The sequence below is a fragment of the Echinops telfairi genome, unplaced genomic scaffold (genome assembly GCF_000313985.2).
Source record: "Echinops telfairi isolate 266 unplaced genomic scaffold, ASM31398v2 ScPeMD7_7404;HRSCAF=8442, whole genome shotgun sequence".
NCBI lineage: Eukaryota > Metazoa > Chordata > Mammalia > Afrosoricida > Tenrecidae > Echinops > Echinops telfairi.
The window spans coordinates 2,763,214-2,777,268 of record NW_022111304.1 but is presented as its reverse complement, the minus strand read 5'-3'; the positions used below and the strand labels follow the sequence as shown (position 1 = coordinate 2,777,268).

At 40.7% G+C, this 14,055-nt stretch overlaps 1 protein-coding gene across 1 annotated transcript in view; it reads left to right on the top strand.

Moving 5' to 3' along the window:
* Positions 1 to 14,055, top strand: part of SP1 (Sp1 transcription factor) — a 37,883-nt gene that overhangs the window by 765 nt on the left and 23,063 nt on the right. Inside the window, exons 2-3 of the mRNA XM_004716859.4 lie at positions 418 to 566; positions 866 to 2,381. Coding sequence (XP_004716916.1) covers positions 418 to 566; positions 866 to 2,381 — 1,665 coding nt within the window. The remainder of the gene's footprint in view (positions 1 to 417; positions 567 to 865; positions 2,382 to 14,055) is intronic.

Sequence of the window (14,055 nt, the reverse complement as noted above, 5' to 3'; positions counted from 1 at the left end):
CACACACACCTCCTCTTGCTACTTTTTGCATTTGTATCTCTGTCTCCCCTTTAGCACTAATTTTAGCAATCTTCCAGCCACCCACATGTTTTTTGCTATACCTGCGTTTTTTCTCTTTTAATTCCCCCTGACAATAATTCTTACTTTAAAATTATTTTACCATACCCATAGTCCCTTCATATTTCCTATCCCAAAAGCATTTCTTGGGATGTCTTCAGAGTTTAATTTTGTTCAAAGGAAATTGAGGCCCAGGTCACATCCTAGTGTCTTCCAGTTTCCCCTCCCCCAATCCATTTCCCCCTCCCCCAACCCACAGGCGCCATTTACCTTCCTGTTAGCCAGTTCTCTTTCATCATCATCTTCTTACCCTTTTCTTTTCCTCCACACTTAAGTCGTTTTTCTTACGTTTCCTTGTAGACCAAGATCACTCCATGGATGAAATGACAACTGTGGTGAAGATTGAGAAAGGAGTTGGTGGCAGTAATGGGGGCAATGGTAATGGTGGTGCCTTTTCTCAGGCTCGAAGCAGCAGCACAGGCAGTAGCAGCAGTGGAGGAGGGGGGCAGGTAAGTGATGATCAGAGAGGAAGTGTGGGGCCCTGGGAATACTCCTAGATCTTTGTCTTAGACCTCACAGAAAAAAGTTTAGGGAGGACCTGGACCATTTCCCAGTTAGGGGAAGGTCAGGCAGAGAGACATGACTTGGAGATCCCCAGAGAGAGATAAGAATTTTAGCATTGTAGATAGTTTGGCTTTTGAGTTTTGCTCTGCAGTTCTAGTGTTTCGTTTCTATTTGTTGTGCACTGCCCCCTGGGCTGACAGCTGGGTGTTACTAATTCTTTTTCTCTCTCTCATTTTCTGGCCAGGAATCCCAGCCATCCCCTTTGGCTCTTCTGGCAGCCACTTGCAGCAGAATTGAGTCACCCAATGAGAACAGCAACAACTCCCAGGGCCCAAGCCAGGCAGGGGGCACTGGTGAGCTGGACCTTGCAGCCACACAACTCTCACAGGGGGCCAATGGCTGGCAGATTATCTCTTCCTCCTCTGGGGCCACCCCTACCTCAAAGGAACAGAGTGGCAGCAGTACTAATGGCAGCAATGGCAGTGAGTCTTCCAAGAACCGCACCGTCTCTGGTGGGCAGTATGTTGTAGCTACCACCCCCAATTTACAAAACCAGCAAGTCCTGGCAGGGCTCCCTGGGGTGATGCCCAATATTCAGTATCAAGTAATCCCACAGTTCCAGACCGTTGATGGGCAACAGCTGCAGTTTGCAGCCACTGGGGCCCAAGTGCAGCAAGATGGTTCTGGTCAAATTCAGATCATACCAGGTGCAAACCAACAGATTATTACAAATCGTGGAAGTGGAGGCAACATCATTGCTGCTATGCCAAACCTGCTCCAGCAGGCTGTCCCCCTTCAAGGCCTGACTAATAATGTGCTCTCAGGACAGACTCAGTATGTGACCAATGTCCCAGTGGCCCTGAATGGGAATATCACCTTGCTACCTGTCAACAGCGTTTCTGCAGCTACCTTGACTCCCAGCTCTCAGGCAGTCACGATCAGCAGCTCTGGGTCCCAGGAGAGTGGCTCACAGCCCGTCACCTCAGGGACCGCCATCAGTTCTGCTAGTCTGGCATCATCGCAAGCCAGTTCCAGCTCCTTTTTCACCAATGCCAATAGTTACTCAACAACTACCACCACCAGCAACATGGGAATTATGAACTTCACCACCAGCGGATCAGCAGGGACCAACTCTCAAGGCCAGGCACCCCAGAGGGTCAGTGGGCTCCAGGGTTCTGATGCTCTCAGTATCCAGCAGAACCAGGCTGCGGGGGGCTCACTGCAAACAGGTCAGCAGAAAGAAGGAGAGCAAAACCAGCAGGCACAGCAGCAGCAACAGATTCTTATTCAGCCCCAGCTCGTTCAGGGGGGACAGGCCCTGCAGGCCCTTCAAGCTGCACCACTGTCAGGGCAGACCTTTACGACTCAAGCCATCTCCCAGGAAACCCTCCAGAACCTCCAGCTCCAGGCTGTCCCCAACTCTGGCCCCATCATCATCCGGACACCAACAGTAGGGCCCAACGGACAGGTCAGCTGGCAGACTCTTCAGCTGCAGAACCTCCAAGTTCAGAACCCACAGGCTCAGACAATCACCTTGGCTCCAATGCAGGGTGTTTCCTTGGGGCAGACAAGCAGCAGCAACACCACCCTTACACCCATTGCCTCCGCTGCCTCCATCCCTGCCGGCACAGTCACTGTGAATGCTGCACAACTCTCCTCCATGCCAGGCCTCCAGACCATCAACCTCAGCGCACTGGGTGCTTCTGGGATCCAGGTGCACCAACTTCCAGGCCTGCCACTGACGATCGCCAACGCCTCAGGTAAGACTGGAAGTCTGGCATTTCTAGAGCAAACTCTGAACACTCGCCTCCGAGGAAGAGAGTGGAGGCAAGTCAATTAGAGAAGTAGCAATGGTTCTGTTTTAAATGAGTTGGAACCCAATGAACGGAAACTTTATGTTTCCATGAAAAAGAAAAGAATACTTTGAGGAAAATGTCCTGCTGGAGGCGGGACTCCCAGGATCTTGGGTGGTGTTGAACGAATGGGTCCGCAGGCTTTCTGCAAGGGCCCCATAGAAATAGTTTAAGTGTGAGGGTGTCTGCCTCCGACGCTTCTTTCCTTGTGTGTTTTATAGCCTTTTAAAAAAGTGAGCATGCTCTTCTCATGGGGGCTGTATTTGGCCAATTCCTCTGAAGAAGTAGGAATTGATTATAAACATGACCTATTTGTGGAGCAGTTAGGTTAAGTCAGCAGATGTTGCTCTTAAACTTTAACTCTGAAGCCAGAGAAACGTGAGCTAGTGAAATCCAGAAAGATTTTTCAGTAAGACACATTCCCTGGTTAATCTTTAGTTAGGGCTTGTTAACCACGGTTTATTGATTTATTTTTTACTTCTAGTTACTTTGAAAGCCTAATTCCGCTCTCTAGTGTTGTGACCCTGGAACTTCCTTGATAGAGAACAACTTCCTAGACTGCTTTGGAAAGAAAGCCCCGTGTCTGGTGGGGAGAGTGGGCAAACAGGCAGAAGAGAGAGGGGTGTGCATTAGAATAGGAAGGTGGAGTGCAGAGAGGAGTAAAGGGTGGCATTGAAGGTGGTAACAGTAGGATGAGGCCTATGTCGGATTCATATTGAGGCAGTGGACCACATTATTCCATTATCCATTTTGAACATGATTTCACTATGAGTTAATTGGATGTTTAGAACTTCCATGAAAGAAGGTGGGAATGGACATCTAGGTACAATTTAACATTTTAAGTCCCATGGCAGTGGTACTAATCTTTGATAAAGCAAAATAAAAGACAATGTCTATGTTTGTAATTGGAAAACAGTGTAATACCACCACTTTTAGTTCTCTTGGATGGTATCGAGGTTTAATGGATTGTTTTTGCCACGGTAGTTGCATTTCCTTATAAAGGCTGGTTCTGTAGGTTAAGTGATGGTAACAAATCAACAGTCCTGTTTCCTGCCTCCTACAGTTTCAGAAAATCTGGCAGGGGGACGTGGGGGATTGGTATCTGCTAGTTTCCTAACTCTCTTAACGTTATCTTCTAGAGTTGCACATTTAGAATAAGTACATTTTGATTTTTTAAGTGAATCGACAATTTTGGACTAGACAATTAGTGCTGGAAGAGACTTAAGAAATAATCTGAAACGATTGCCTTGTTTTCTGGGTAACAAAACTCGGGTAGTGAGACAACAGGCAGTCCGGTCATTGGCAATGGTAGGCCTCACAGTTGTCTCCGGTTCCTAGTGTGGGGCCGAACTTTAGAAATTGTTACAAAACTTCTGGAAAAGTAATGCCTTTGTTGCTTTAAGATGGGATGTCTTGGCGTTGACAGATGTTTTGGAGGTTAAGAAAACGCCACTTCAACGGGGTACACGGGAAAAGCTTTGTAAAAATTGAAGGCAACAGTCTAGGAAAATTAGACACTTTCTAGGTAATCCACACCTGCATGTTCGTTTTCTCTGCTCTTCAGTTGTCTTGTCCTGGAGGCTTTCTTTTCTTCAAAAGAGGACAGAAAGCAAGGCCGGGGGAGTATTTTTAAGTTAACAATCATTTGGATCCTGGTAGTTTCTAAAAGGTTTATAACGTAAGCCCTGGAGAGAACAGTTAGGAGGCGTTCTCATTGCTAAATCATGCTCTGCGGATGCCTGCCATTTAATATGTCATAGGATAGGACTGACTACCTAGCTGTTATTGATGGTCTCTGGGCTCAAGAAAATGCATGCCTTTGGTAAGGTAGCAGTAGCTTGACATTCACTAATGAGAGAAGGCCCCATTGAAAAGCCGTTTTGTGAGGGTTGGAATTGTTTCATTAGTGGTGGTTTCTGAAGATACACGTATTCTCCTTTCTAGTCAGTCATAATTGTACAACATCTCTCCTTTAATCGATCTGACTTTATCCTTCATGAGTGATAATAAAATAATTTCCTGGTAGCTTAGTGTTGTTCAGCTGTTGCCTGGCTGCTACCAAGTGTCTTGTTTCACTCATTTTTCTGCCATATAGTTTGTTGTTTTGTTTTTACTGGAAAAATGCAAGCTTTTGGTAGTTTGTTTTGTTGTACTAACCTTTTGGTAGTATTATGGAGTAGTAAAAACATTTCATGTGAAATCATGTTGTAAAAGTGTTTGTGTGTGCATATAAAGAGAGATATGTATATGATTAAAATATATGTATGATTTTATAAAATACATGTATAAATGTAAATGTGTGTATACACTATATATAATTTTACACAGCTGTGAAAGACTCCCAGAAAGTACTATTACATTTGTAATTTTAAAAAGTCATCTTTTAAAAGCCTTTTAAGATCTCCCAGTGACTCTGCAGGGGCAGAGCACAGTTAGATAACCAAAGCACCTCTCCCTTGGTTCCCAGGCTTTGCCCTGGTGGGTGGTAGTGCGGAAGGGACCACCCAGTAAAATGAACTTAAGTTTCCAGGCTGTGAAATGGCTTGTGGGCTCTTGCTTTTTCCTTTGTTCACATTATGCTTTCCTCTTTACCAGCATCCTCTGCTCTCAGTTTGTAGTTACATTGACAGATACGATTTTGTAAGTTTAAAGTAAAGCTCATATTTTGTTTTCTCAGTCGCTGCTGAATGCTGAACACTCTTGCCCAGGTTGAAGGGGGGGCGGACTTTGAAAGATTGAGTTTGGATGTCTACGTGGGAGTTCTGCCTAATACAGAGTGCAGGGCTGGGCTTTGGCAGGAGTAGAGAATCTATTTCCTTGATGACTATAATTCACTCAAGAAGCAACTTTCAGACACTAAAAATAAAAATTTCACATCTGCTAAGTTTTACCGGGGTCAGGAAAATGTCTTTCTCTTAGAAGTGAAATTGAAGCGTGTGATGCCAAGGTTGGTTTGCCAACGGTGTCACTGAACTTGGGTTCAGTTTACTGAGACCTACTTTGTGGAAAACTGTTTTCGTGCATTTGAACATTCGTGATCAGCAGGTTCCTAGGATTAAAATATACTAAGACTTTTTCTCGTACAAAAAGTCAGAAGAGACATTATTTCCATTTAAAAAATGTTTTATTACCAAATATATTTGATTTAACATCAGATGTTTTCTCTAAATCTTTGCCTTTATCTTTTACTGTACATGTGTCTCAGGATGATATTTTGGTGCTTTTTAAATGGTGATTTCTATTTAAATAGAGATTAGAAATGGAGGTGCCCTGATTGATTGGAAAATCAGTAGGAGAGCAAAAGGCAGTCTTAGAGACCTTTCCAACTGCTCTTATTTATCCATTTCAGTGACTTTCTGTAAATGACGTCAGTGTTAAATCACGCTGCATTGTGGAATGTGGCCATTTTAGTTCTTAAATAACCAGAGCACAAGGGTGCCTACAGACAAGTGTAATATCTGTTGGTGTAGCTCCTTTTTCCTTTAATTGTGCCTTTTTATAAGTAGCGTACAAATGTTGCCATCAATAATTTAGTTCTTATTTTTGTTTTGTGTGTTTCTTCAGAAATTCTTTTAAATGGAAGGTGAACATCTGTAGAAAAGCCTTAGTATATAACACTTGTAAGTTACTGATTTGTTCCTATTTAGTACTAATAGATAGTCATTCCTTTGAACTTTTTTCATTAGTGTTTAATTGAAAAACAAATACATTAAAAAACTTTTACCCAAAGTATGTCACAAAAGTGCTATTATCCCTTTTCCTAACATTTAACAAGTAGTAGTATTGGGGACCTGGTCTGCTGTGCTGTGCTGTGTTCATGCTGTGCTAGGTTTTAAGAATTGTTTCTGCTATAAGATCTTGAAAAACATTTCTTTACTTTTTTTTTTTTTAATGACTGCGTGTTGATTGTGAATAGGGGTGGTAGTTTGAATTTGTACTTTTGCTCCAGTGCATTCTGGACCGAATGGCTTGTGGAACCTGGGCAGTATGACCTGTCTGACAAGTTTGGATGTGCCCATTTAATTTACTGTGATTCTTCCTTCTCACCTCTACATCTGGGTACAAAACAAATACTAAGTGAACAACTTTTAAACGTGGAGTAAGAATATAAAATACTTGATCAAGATAAACACTTGCTCTTTAAGAACTGAGGGAATGAAATTAAAACTATAATTCTCATTAAATAAAAACAATTTAAAATTTTTGGTTTCCATAGGAAAGTGAGTACTTGCTGTAAATAATCTAGCTTAGGCTAAGTGCTTTTCCCTAAGTCTTTCCCAATTGTTGAATATTCTTTTCAGAACAAATGATGGCTTAAAAATTACAGCTCTTTCCAAATTTAATGCAATTAAATCAGTCTATCCCTTGTAATGGTGATTAAATAAAGGTTACCTACCACCTATGGAATCCCCTCATCCTATCCAGTACCTTAACTTATAGACCCTCAGGCAGCAGTTCACAACCTGTGGGCCTCAACCCCTTTGGGGGTCAAATGACCCTTTCACAGGGGTCACCTGATTCATAACAGTAGCAAAATGACAGTTATGAAGTAGCAGCGAAAATAATTTTATGGTTGGGTGGTCACCACAACATGAGGAACGGTATTAAAGGGTCCCAGCATTAGGAAGGTTGAGAACCACTGCCCTAAGGGGAAGAAAGGCATACTGGAGGCCTAGTGGTTTTGTGTTGGGCTGCTGACCACCAGGCCAGCAGTTTGAAACCATCCACTGTTGCACAGGAGAAAGGCTAGACTTTCTACTCAGGTGAAGAGTTTCAGACTCAGAAATCCACAGGGTAGTTCTACTACCCTGATCTGTAGGATTGCTATGAGTTGGAATCAACTCTAATGATTTTAATGAATAGTTCTGAGTGTTTGTAGATTAATATAGAAAATAGGCTGTAAAAGTAACAAAAGGCATTGTTAATGAACACCTTCTTTATAAAATTCTGTGAACCAGAATTTGTTATAATCAAATGAAGTTTAAATGACTAGTGTATGATCAAAATATAGGGAGAAGATGGCAAAAGAGAAATCAAGGACTTCCATAGTCTGCCCTTAAAAACATGGTCAGCTTGTGTCATTGCGTGTGTGTGTGTGTGTGTGTGTGTGTGTGTTCTGTTATTTTTCTGTTACTTTGGAAGTTCCCTTTTGGTGCCTTCCTCCTTCCATTCCCCACCTTTTTTGTTGCTATTTTTAATTCCTATGTGATTTGATAGATTGGTTAAAACATATCCCCAATAATTACATTGAGATTTAAAAAATTTTTTTTAAAGTTAGGCAATAACCCTAAAGGTGAAGAAATTAAGTGTTTTTACCCATTTCTGCAGTCTGAAATTGTTCAAACATGCCATCCAAATGCATTTATGACTCCTGGTGATTGGAATATGAAAATTGGAAACAAAGGTAGAAGGATAGTAGAAAGAACTCCAGAAATTCTATGACAGAATTTTGTGAGACTAACGATCTAGTCATTGCAAAGAACTCTGTCAAAAGCAAATGGCAGCGATACACTGGGGTCAAATCAACTACAGTTGTACCGAGAGACTGCCAGCATTAGTCAGAATAAGGCTGAAGGCTGGGCAAGTTTAAGTTGGAACTGAAGAAGTTATAACAAGTCCCTGAGACCCAAATTACAACCTTGAGTATATTCTACTTTATTCTTTTTGTTGTTATTTTTGAGTGTATTCTACTTGAATGAGTATGCTCTACTTGAATTTAGAGACTGTCTCAAGAATAGATTTGACTCATTGAACACTAATGACCAGCTGAGTTGTAGGATGACATCAAGGATGTAATATACACAGAAAACAAAAAGGTAATTAAAATGCAAGAAAGAAAAATGATCTTTCTCCTCACGGAAGACAGTGGCTACTGGAAACACTTGTGTAAGAGCTCTTTACTGATTTTAAACTTGTGAACTTCCTGAGATTGCATGTTAAAGTTGGGGTACATGTGAATTTTTCTTTAAAAAAATTTAGGTGGGACAAGGTCTATAGCTTTTAATATATTCTCTGGGTGCTACGCCCCACCCCCACCCCACCCCACCCCTGACCACCACCAAAGGATTACATATTGCTCCTAAGTATTCCATTGGCTCTGGTTGACCCAGGCTATGTTGGGGAGCCCTTTTTTCTGGCTGTTCAGTGGTAGTCCATTTGCCTTGTCCGGAGGTTCCCTGGAGTTGCGCAGACAATAAAGCCATTGTCGAGGTTAAAAAAAAAAAAATGATCAAAGTGGATGTTCACTGACTTAGAAACTTACTCTTGTATATAGAATAGTTAAAACGAGAAAGAAATAAATAAAAGAGCTAAATAGAAGATTTCAAAGAGTGATTTACGAAGACAAAGTAAAATAAAATGCAATGTGCAAAGGCTTGGAGTTAAAAAACCAATAAGGACCCCCAATAAATTTTTTTTAAGTGACAAGGGGGTGGGAGGGGAAAAATGAGGAGCTGATACCAAAGGCTCAAGTAGAAAGAAAATGTTTTGAAATGATGGCAACAAATGTACAAATGTGCTTGACACAGTGGATGGATGGATTGTGCTAAGAGTTGTACGAGCCCCCAATAAAATGGTTTAAAAAGAAAGAAAAGAAAAGCAATAAGGAGGGACATCTTTAGCATTTCTCAAAGCCGAAAGACCTGGATAAGCATTTAAGCCTTGAGTTGTAATACTAAAGACTTTTGTGAGCAGAAAGTCGAATGATGTCGGAAGGATCCAAAGAAAATGGAAATTTCATTCTTTGCACTCTCCCCTCACAATTCAAAGTCACTCTTTAGTCTAAAGCGGAATTTTCAGGTTATTAAGTATCCAGTTCTTCACGTTTTCTCCTGCTCTTTACCTTCACTACCAACAGAAGTAAATCCCAACCAGTCAGCTTCCTTCTTTTGAAGCCTTTCTGGTCAAAACCCTACTTGACAGAGGAGTAGGATTTGGGAATACCTGTGGGTTTTCTGTTTTTTAATCTGCCATTAGCATAGTAGTAACTTCCTGCAGTGTGCGCCTCTGTTTTCTCAAAAATTTACTTGGCTAGAAAAGAGTCTCTTTGATGAACACCTTGTTGATATTCTTAGTGATTGTTAGGCTTCTGAATTTCCTTACGCAGTGAATTATTTTACTCCGTCTCCATTGTAAAGATGGCTGTTTTTCTGTAAATTATATATATATGTTTCCCATTCATCTTTCTGGAACTTGGTTTTATTAAAGTGCTCTTTTACGTTCTTTCCTCATTTCTCAAGTTCAGCTAATCCTTGTCTCATCTATCCCATCTCAAAAAAGCAAAGACAAACTGAATATGTAGCAATTGTTATGAAATTAAGACATTTAAATGGGTTTAAAAGACAATGCAGTGGATCTTTTTTCACCCATATTCCAGTTTAACAAAATAATCATTACCAATATTTCTAAAGGCCACAAAATATGAGGGTAAGTCAGAAAGTATTGTCAGTAGGCTTCCAGTTCAAACGTGCATGAGTTTACTCCAAACAAAATGTGTTTAAACAGGTCTCTGTGTTCAGTAGATGGCTGCAGACAGGTTCTCTCAGCAATCCCCTTGTTGTGGTACCCTTGGGTGCCTTCAGAACAAGGTCCAGTCAAAACAGAAGGCTTCTGGTGGCCACTGCCAGTGTAAGGCACAGAGGTCAGCTCACAAGTTTATGGTGACTGTTTTATGAGCGTCCAAAAGAGGAATCTTGTTAGATGTTTTCAAAGGATGATTGTGGGGAGTCTTAAATTTTAAGAAAATTGAAAACTGCTTAGTTTTAGGAAAAGGCCAGGAAAGTTGTTTGTCCATCACAACCATTTCGTGCTCATTCTTGCAGGTTAGCAAAGGCTGTCCAGTGACATTTCATTGGGAAACCTTAATCTCTGTGCCCTTGTAACTGCGTTTTGAACCTCAGACTCAAAGAACATTTCAAAGAAAGTGTTATAACCTTGATGGAGTATATGTAAAAACCAGCAACTTCATCTTTTTATATTTTTGTTTGATAAAAGTTTCTATGATATTGGAAGTATACTTTTTGATTTACCCTCATGTGCCTTGAAGTGTGTATTTATAACACTGTTTCACATTGCTGAAGTACATGGTGGACCTCATGGTCTTAGCAAGTTATGGTTTTGATTTGGTTGCATATTTTTATGAAATAGCTTTTCCATCTTAAATCATTTTGTCATACTGGAACTGGCAGTTTCAAGATATGTGTATTATTTTTTAGTTAGTAATCAGGACATACATGTTAAGACAAGAGACTCATAGTAAAAAGTTGTCTTAGAATTTATGCGTAACCCACTACTTTGGGTCCAGTATGCAGCGTGGTGACCTTACAGGCCACAGAACACCATAGGGTTTCTGAGGCAGTAAATAAATCTTTCATGGGAGCAGAAAGCCTCATCTTTCACCTTCAGAGTGAGTGACTGGTGAGGTGGAGCCTCCTACTTTGTGATTCCCAGCCTGGTGCTTAACCCACTGTGCCACCACGGCTCCTTGGGTTTATGCATGGGTTATCAGCGCTGGTTTATCAGATTTTACAAGAGGGGCTTCAAAAAGTTCGTGGAAAAATGAGAATGGAGTTTTTTCTTTTCTTTTTTCTTTTTAATCATTTTATTAGGGGCTCATACAACTCTTACCACAATCCATACATACATCAATTGTGTAAAGCACATTTGTACAGAGAATGGAGTTTTTTTCCTGATCTTTTGAAGCCAAGCGCCATCATATTGATCTAGGGCCATTGCTCATGCATACATTTACCAGGCGTCCTCAAACTACGGCCTACGGGCCACATGCGGCCCACAGAGGACATTTATTCAGCCCGCCGGGTGTTTTTGTCCCGTTTATTTTTTACTTCAAAATAAGATATGTGCAGTGTGCATAGGAATTTGTTCATTGTTTTTTTTTTAAACTATAGTCCGGCCCTCCAACGGGTCTGAGGGACAGTAAACTGGCCCCCTGTTTAAAAAGTTTGAGGACCCCTGATTTAGACCCATTATACAAATAATAGCCAATGTATAAAGTATAACTATATATTTAAAGCACCACTTAAGACATCTCAGAACAGTGTGGATCTAGAAAGTTGTTTCATTAATATATGTTTTTAGACATCCCTTGAAGAATGAGCCAGGTGCTGTCATGATAGAAAAATTCCTTGGTGCAACTTTCCTGGGCTTTTTCTAAACAATTTTCTTGACATTTCCTCATAGTAAGCCCCATGATTGCCCTGAGCCCTCTGAGAAAAATCTATCAAGATTCAAGATGATCTCTTTGGAGTTCCCCTAAAAATCATCATGACCTTCTGAGCTGATCTCTTTGCCTTCGATTCATCATTGAGGGCTTCCTGACCTTCCTTAAGATGCTTGATTCATCAAAAGCCTGTTGTTTTATATGGGCAGCATTCCCATAAACTTGTTGCAAAGGCTCAATGATTTGGGAAGATGTCCACTTGAGTTTTGTTAATGTCTTATATTACCCTTGCTCTCAAAATACTTTGTCCCCATGGCACAAAGTACTCTTTTTGTTTGTTTATTTCTTTTGAAAGCACCGAACAAGACTTGGACACGTGTGTGACTCGAAGAACTTGTCTGCAGCCATCCATGAGTCACAGAGACATGTGTTTTCACACATGTTTAGGGTAAACCTGGGCACGTGCCTGGCACCTTAGTAGCAATCCTTTTTGACTACTCTTAGTGTGATAGACCTTTTTATGCCTAAAAACCACTTTTTAAAAACTGCTAGTTACACTCAAACATCTTTAATACTTTAATCATAGTAGTAATGTTTTGAGTGTTGAAAAGTTGCACCCATTTGTTACTGAGAACCGTCAGATACCTTGAATTTTTAATTATAATTAGGACTGGGGGGCAGGGTTGGTTCCCATACAGAAGTAGGTGTTCTAGCCCAGGGACTTCCTATCCATTGTTTCTTCCTTCAAGATAACATTGTACACTAAGAAAGCTTTTTTTTCTGTATTATTGATCTCCCCAGTCTATTTTTAATAGAGATTAGGTACATGGGGGCTTCAGAAGGTGTGTTGGAGTAATTCCATTACCTTTAAATGCTATTTTCCATGAACCTTTTTTAAGCCCCCAGTGGAAATAGACAATCTTAGTCAGTCATGAGAACCTGTTGAAAACCCAACCAGGGGAGGAATTAATTGTGTTCATACCTCTTTCTAATTTAAGGAAGTGCTGAGGGTGTGAAATAATGTCCCAAATTAATTTTTATCACTTTCCTACACAACAGTCTTCCCATTCTTTTACAAAATAGCAAAAAATGTATACTTTTTTTTTTTTTTTAATGTATACTCTTAACCATTATCCTTCCTTTGCCCTTTCCATTTGTATGGTGTGTTTTGTATTTACTGTATATACTCTAGTATAAGCCGACCCGAATATCAGCCGAGGCACCTAATTTCACCACAAAAACTGCATTAAAAATGTGCTGGAAAACTCCGCTTATACATGAGTATATACAGTAAGTGAACTTTTAGTTTTACCAATCTGAATTTCAATGATAGGTAATTGCTACTAGTTTGGGGAGGGACATTAAAGTTGATGTTGCCAGAGCTAGGGAGAGAAAATAATTCTAATTAATTTCTGTCTTTAAAAAGTTTTCACTCACCCCCATCCAGGGGGAAGAACAACAGAACCCAAGAGGAGAAAGGAGACAGGGGTCAGTGTGAGATATGAAAATAACAACAAGGTGTAATCCATAAAGGGGCCAAGACGGTGGGGGGAGGAAGGGAGGGAAAAAGAGGAACAGGTCCCAAGGGCTCAATGGAAAGTAAATGTCTAGAAAAGAAAGATGGCAATATATGTACTAATATGTCAGATATAATTGATGTATGGATTGTAACAAGAGTTGTAAGAGCCCCCAATAAAATGATCTAAAAAAAGTTTTCACTATAGAATGTTGACAGGAATGGGGAAATAGAGAAAAGTCATAGAATTAGACAATTCTCAGTATGTTGGTAATCACCAAACCAGACCTGCTGTCCCCGAGTCAGTTCTGTCCGTGACCAGGACCCTACAGGACAGAATAGAAATACTTTATAGCAGCGGTTCTCAACCTGTGGGTCGTGACGCTCTTGGGGGGGGTGTCAAATGACCCTTTCATCACAGTAGCAAAATGACAGTTAAGAAGTAGCAACGAAAATATTGTTATGGTTGGGTGGTCACCACCACCTGAGGAGCTGTATGAAAGGGTCACGGCATTAAGGAGGTTGAGAACCACTGCTTTATAGGGAAGACTCATTTTTAAAGAAGGACAGTGTCATGATTTGAGCTGCAGCCAAGCACTTAACCGCTGTGCCTCAGGGTTTCTAATGTTACTAACTACAGTCAGATTTCCAGAGATTTCGTTTTCTTGACATAAAAAAATGGAGGAATCTGTTGCTTTGGCTTCATAATGTATAATATAAAAAGCTTATGAGGAAATACTACCAAAATATAATTTTTAGGGAGAGACATCGGAATTATTTTGTTACTTTCTCAAGTGGTCCCATTTAAAATTTGTGTTCCTCCACAGCACGCGCACGCGCACACACAACACGTCACATCATATCACTTAACTGTTTCTTCCCCGCCC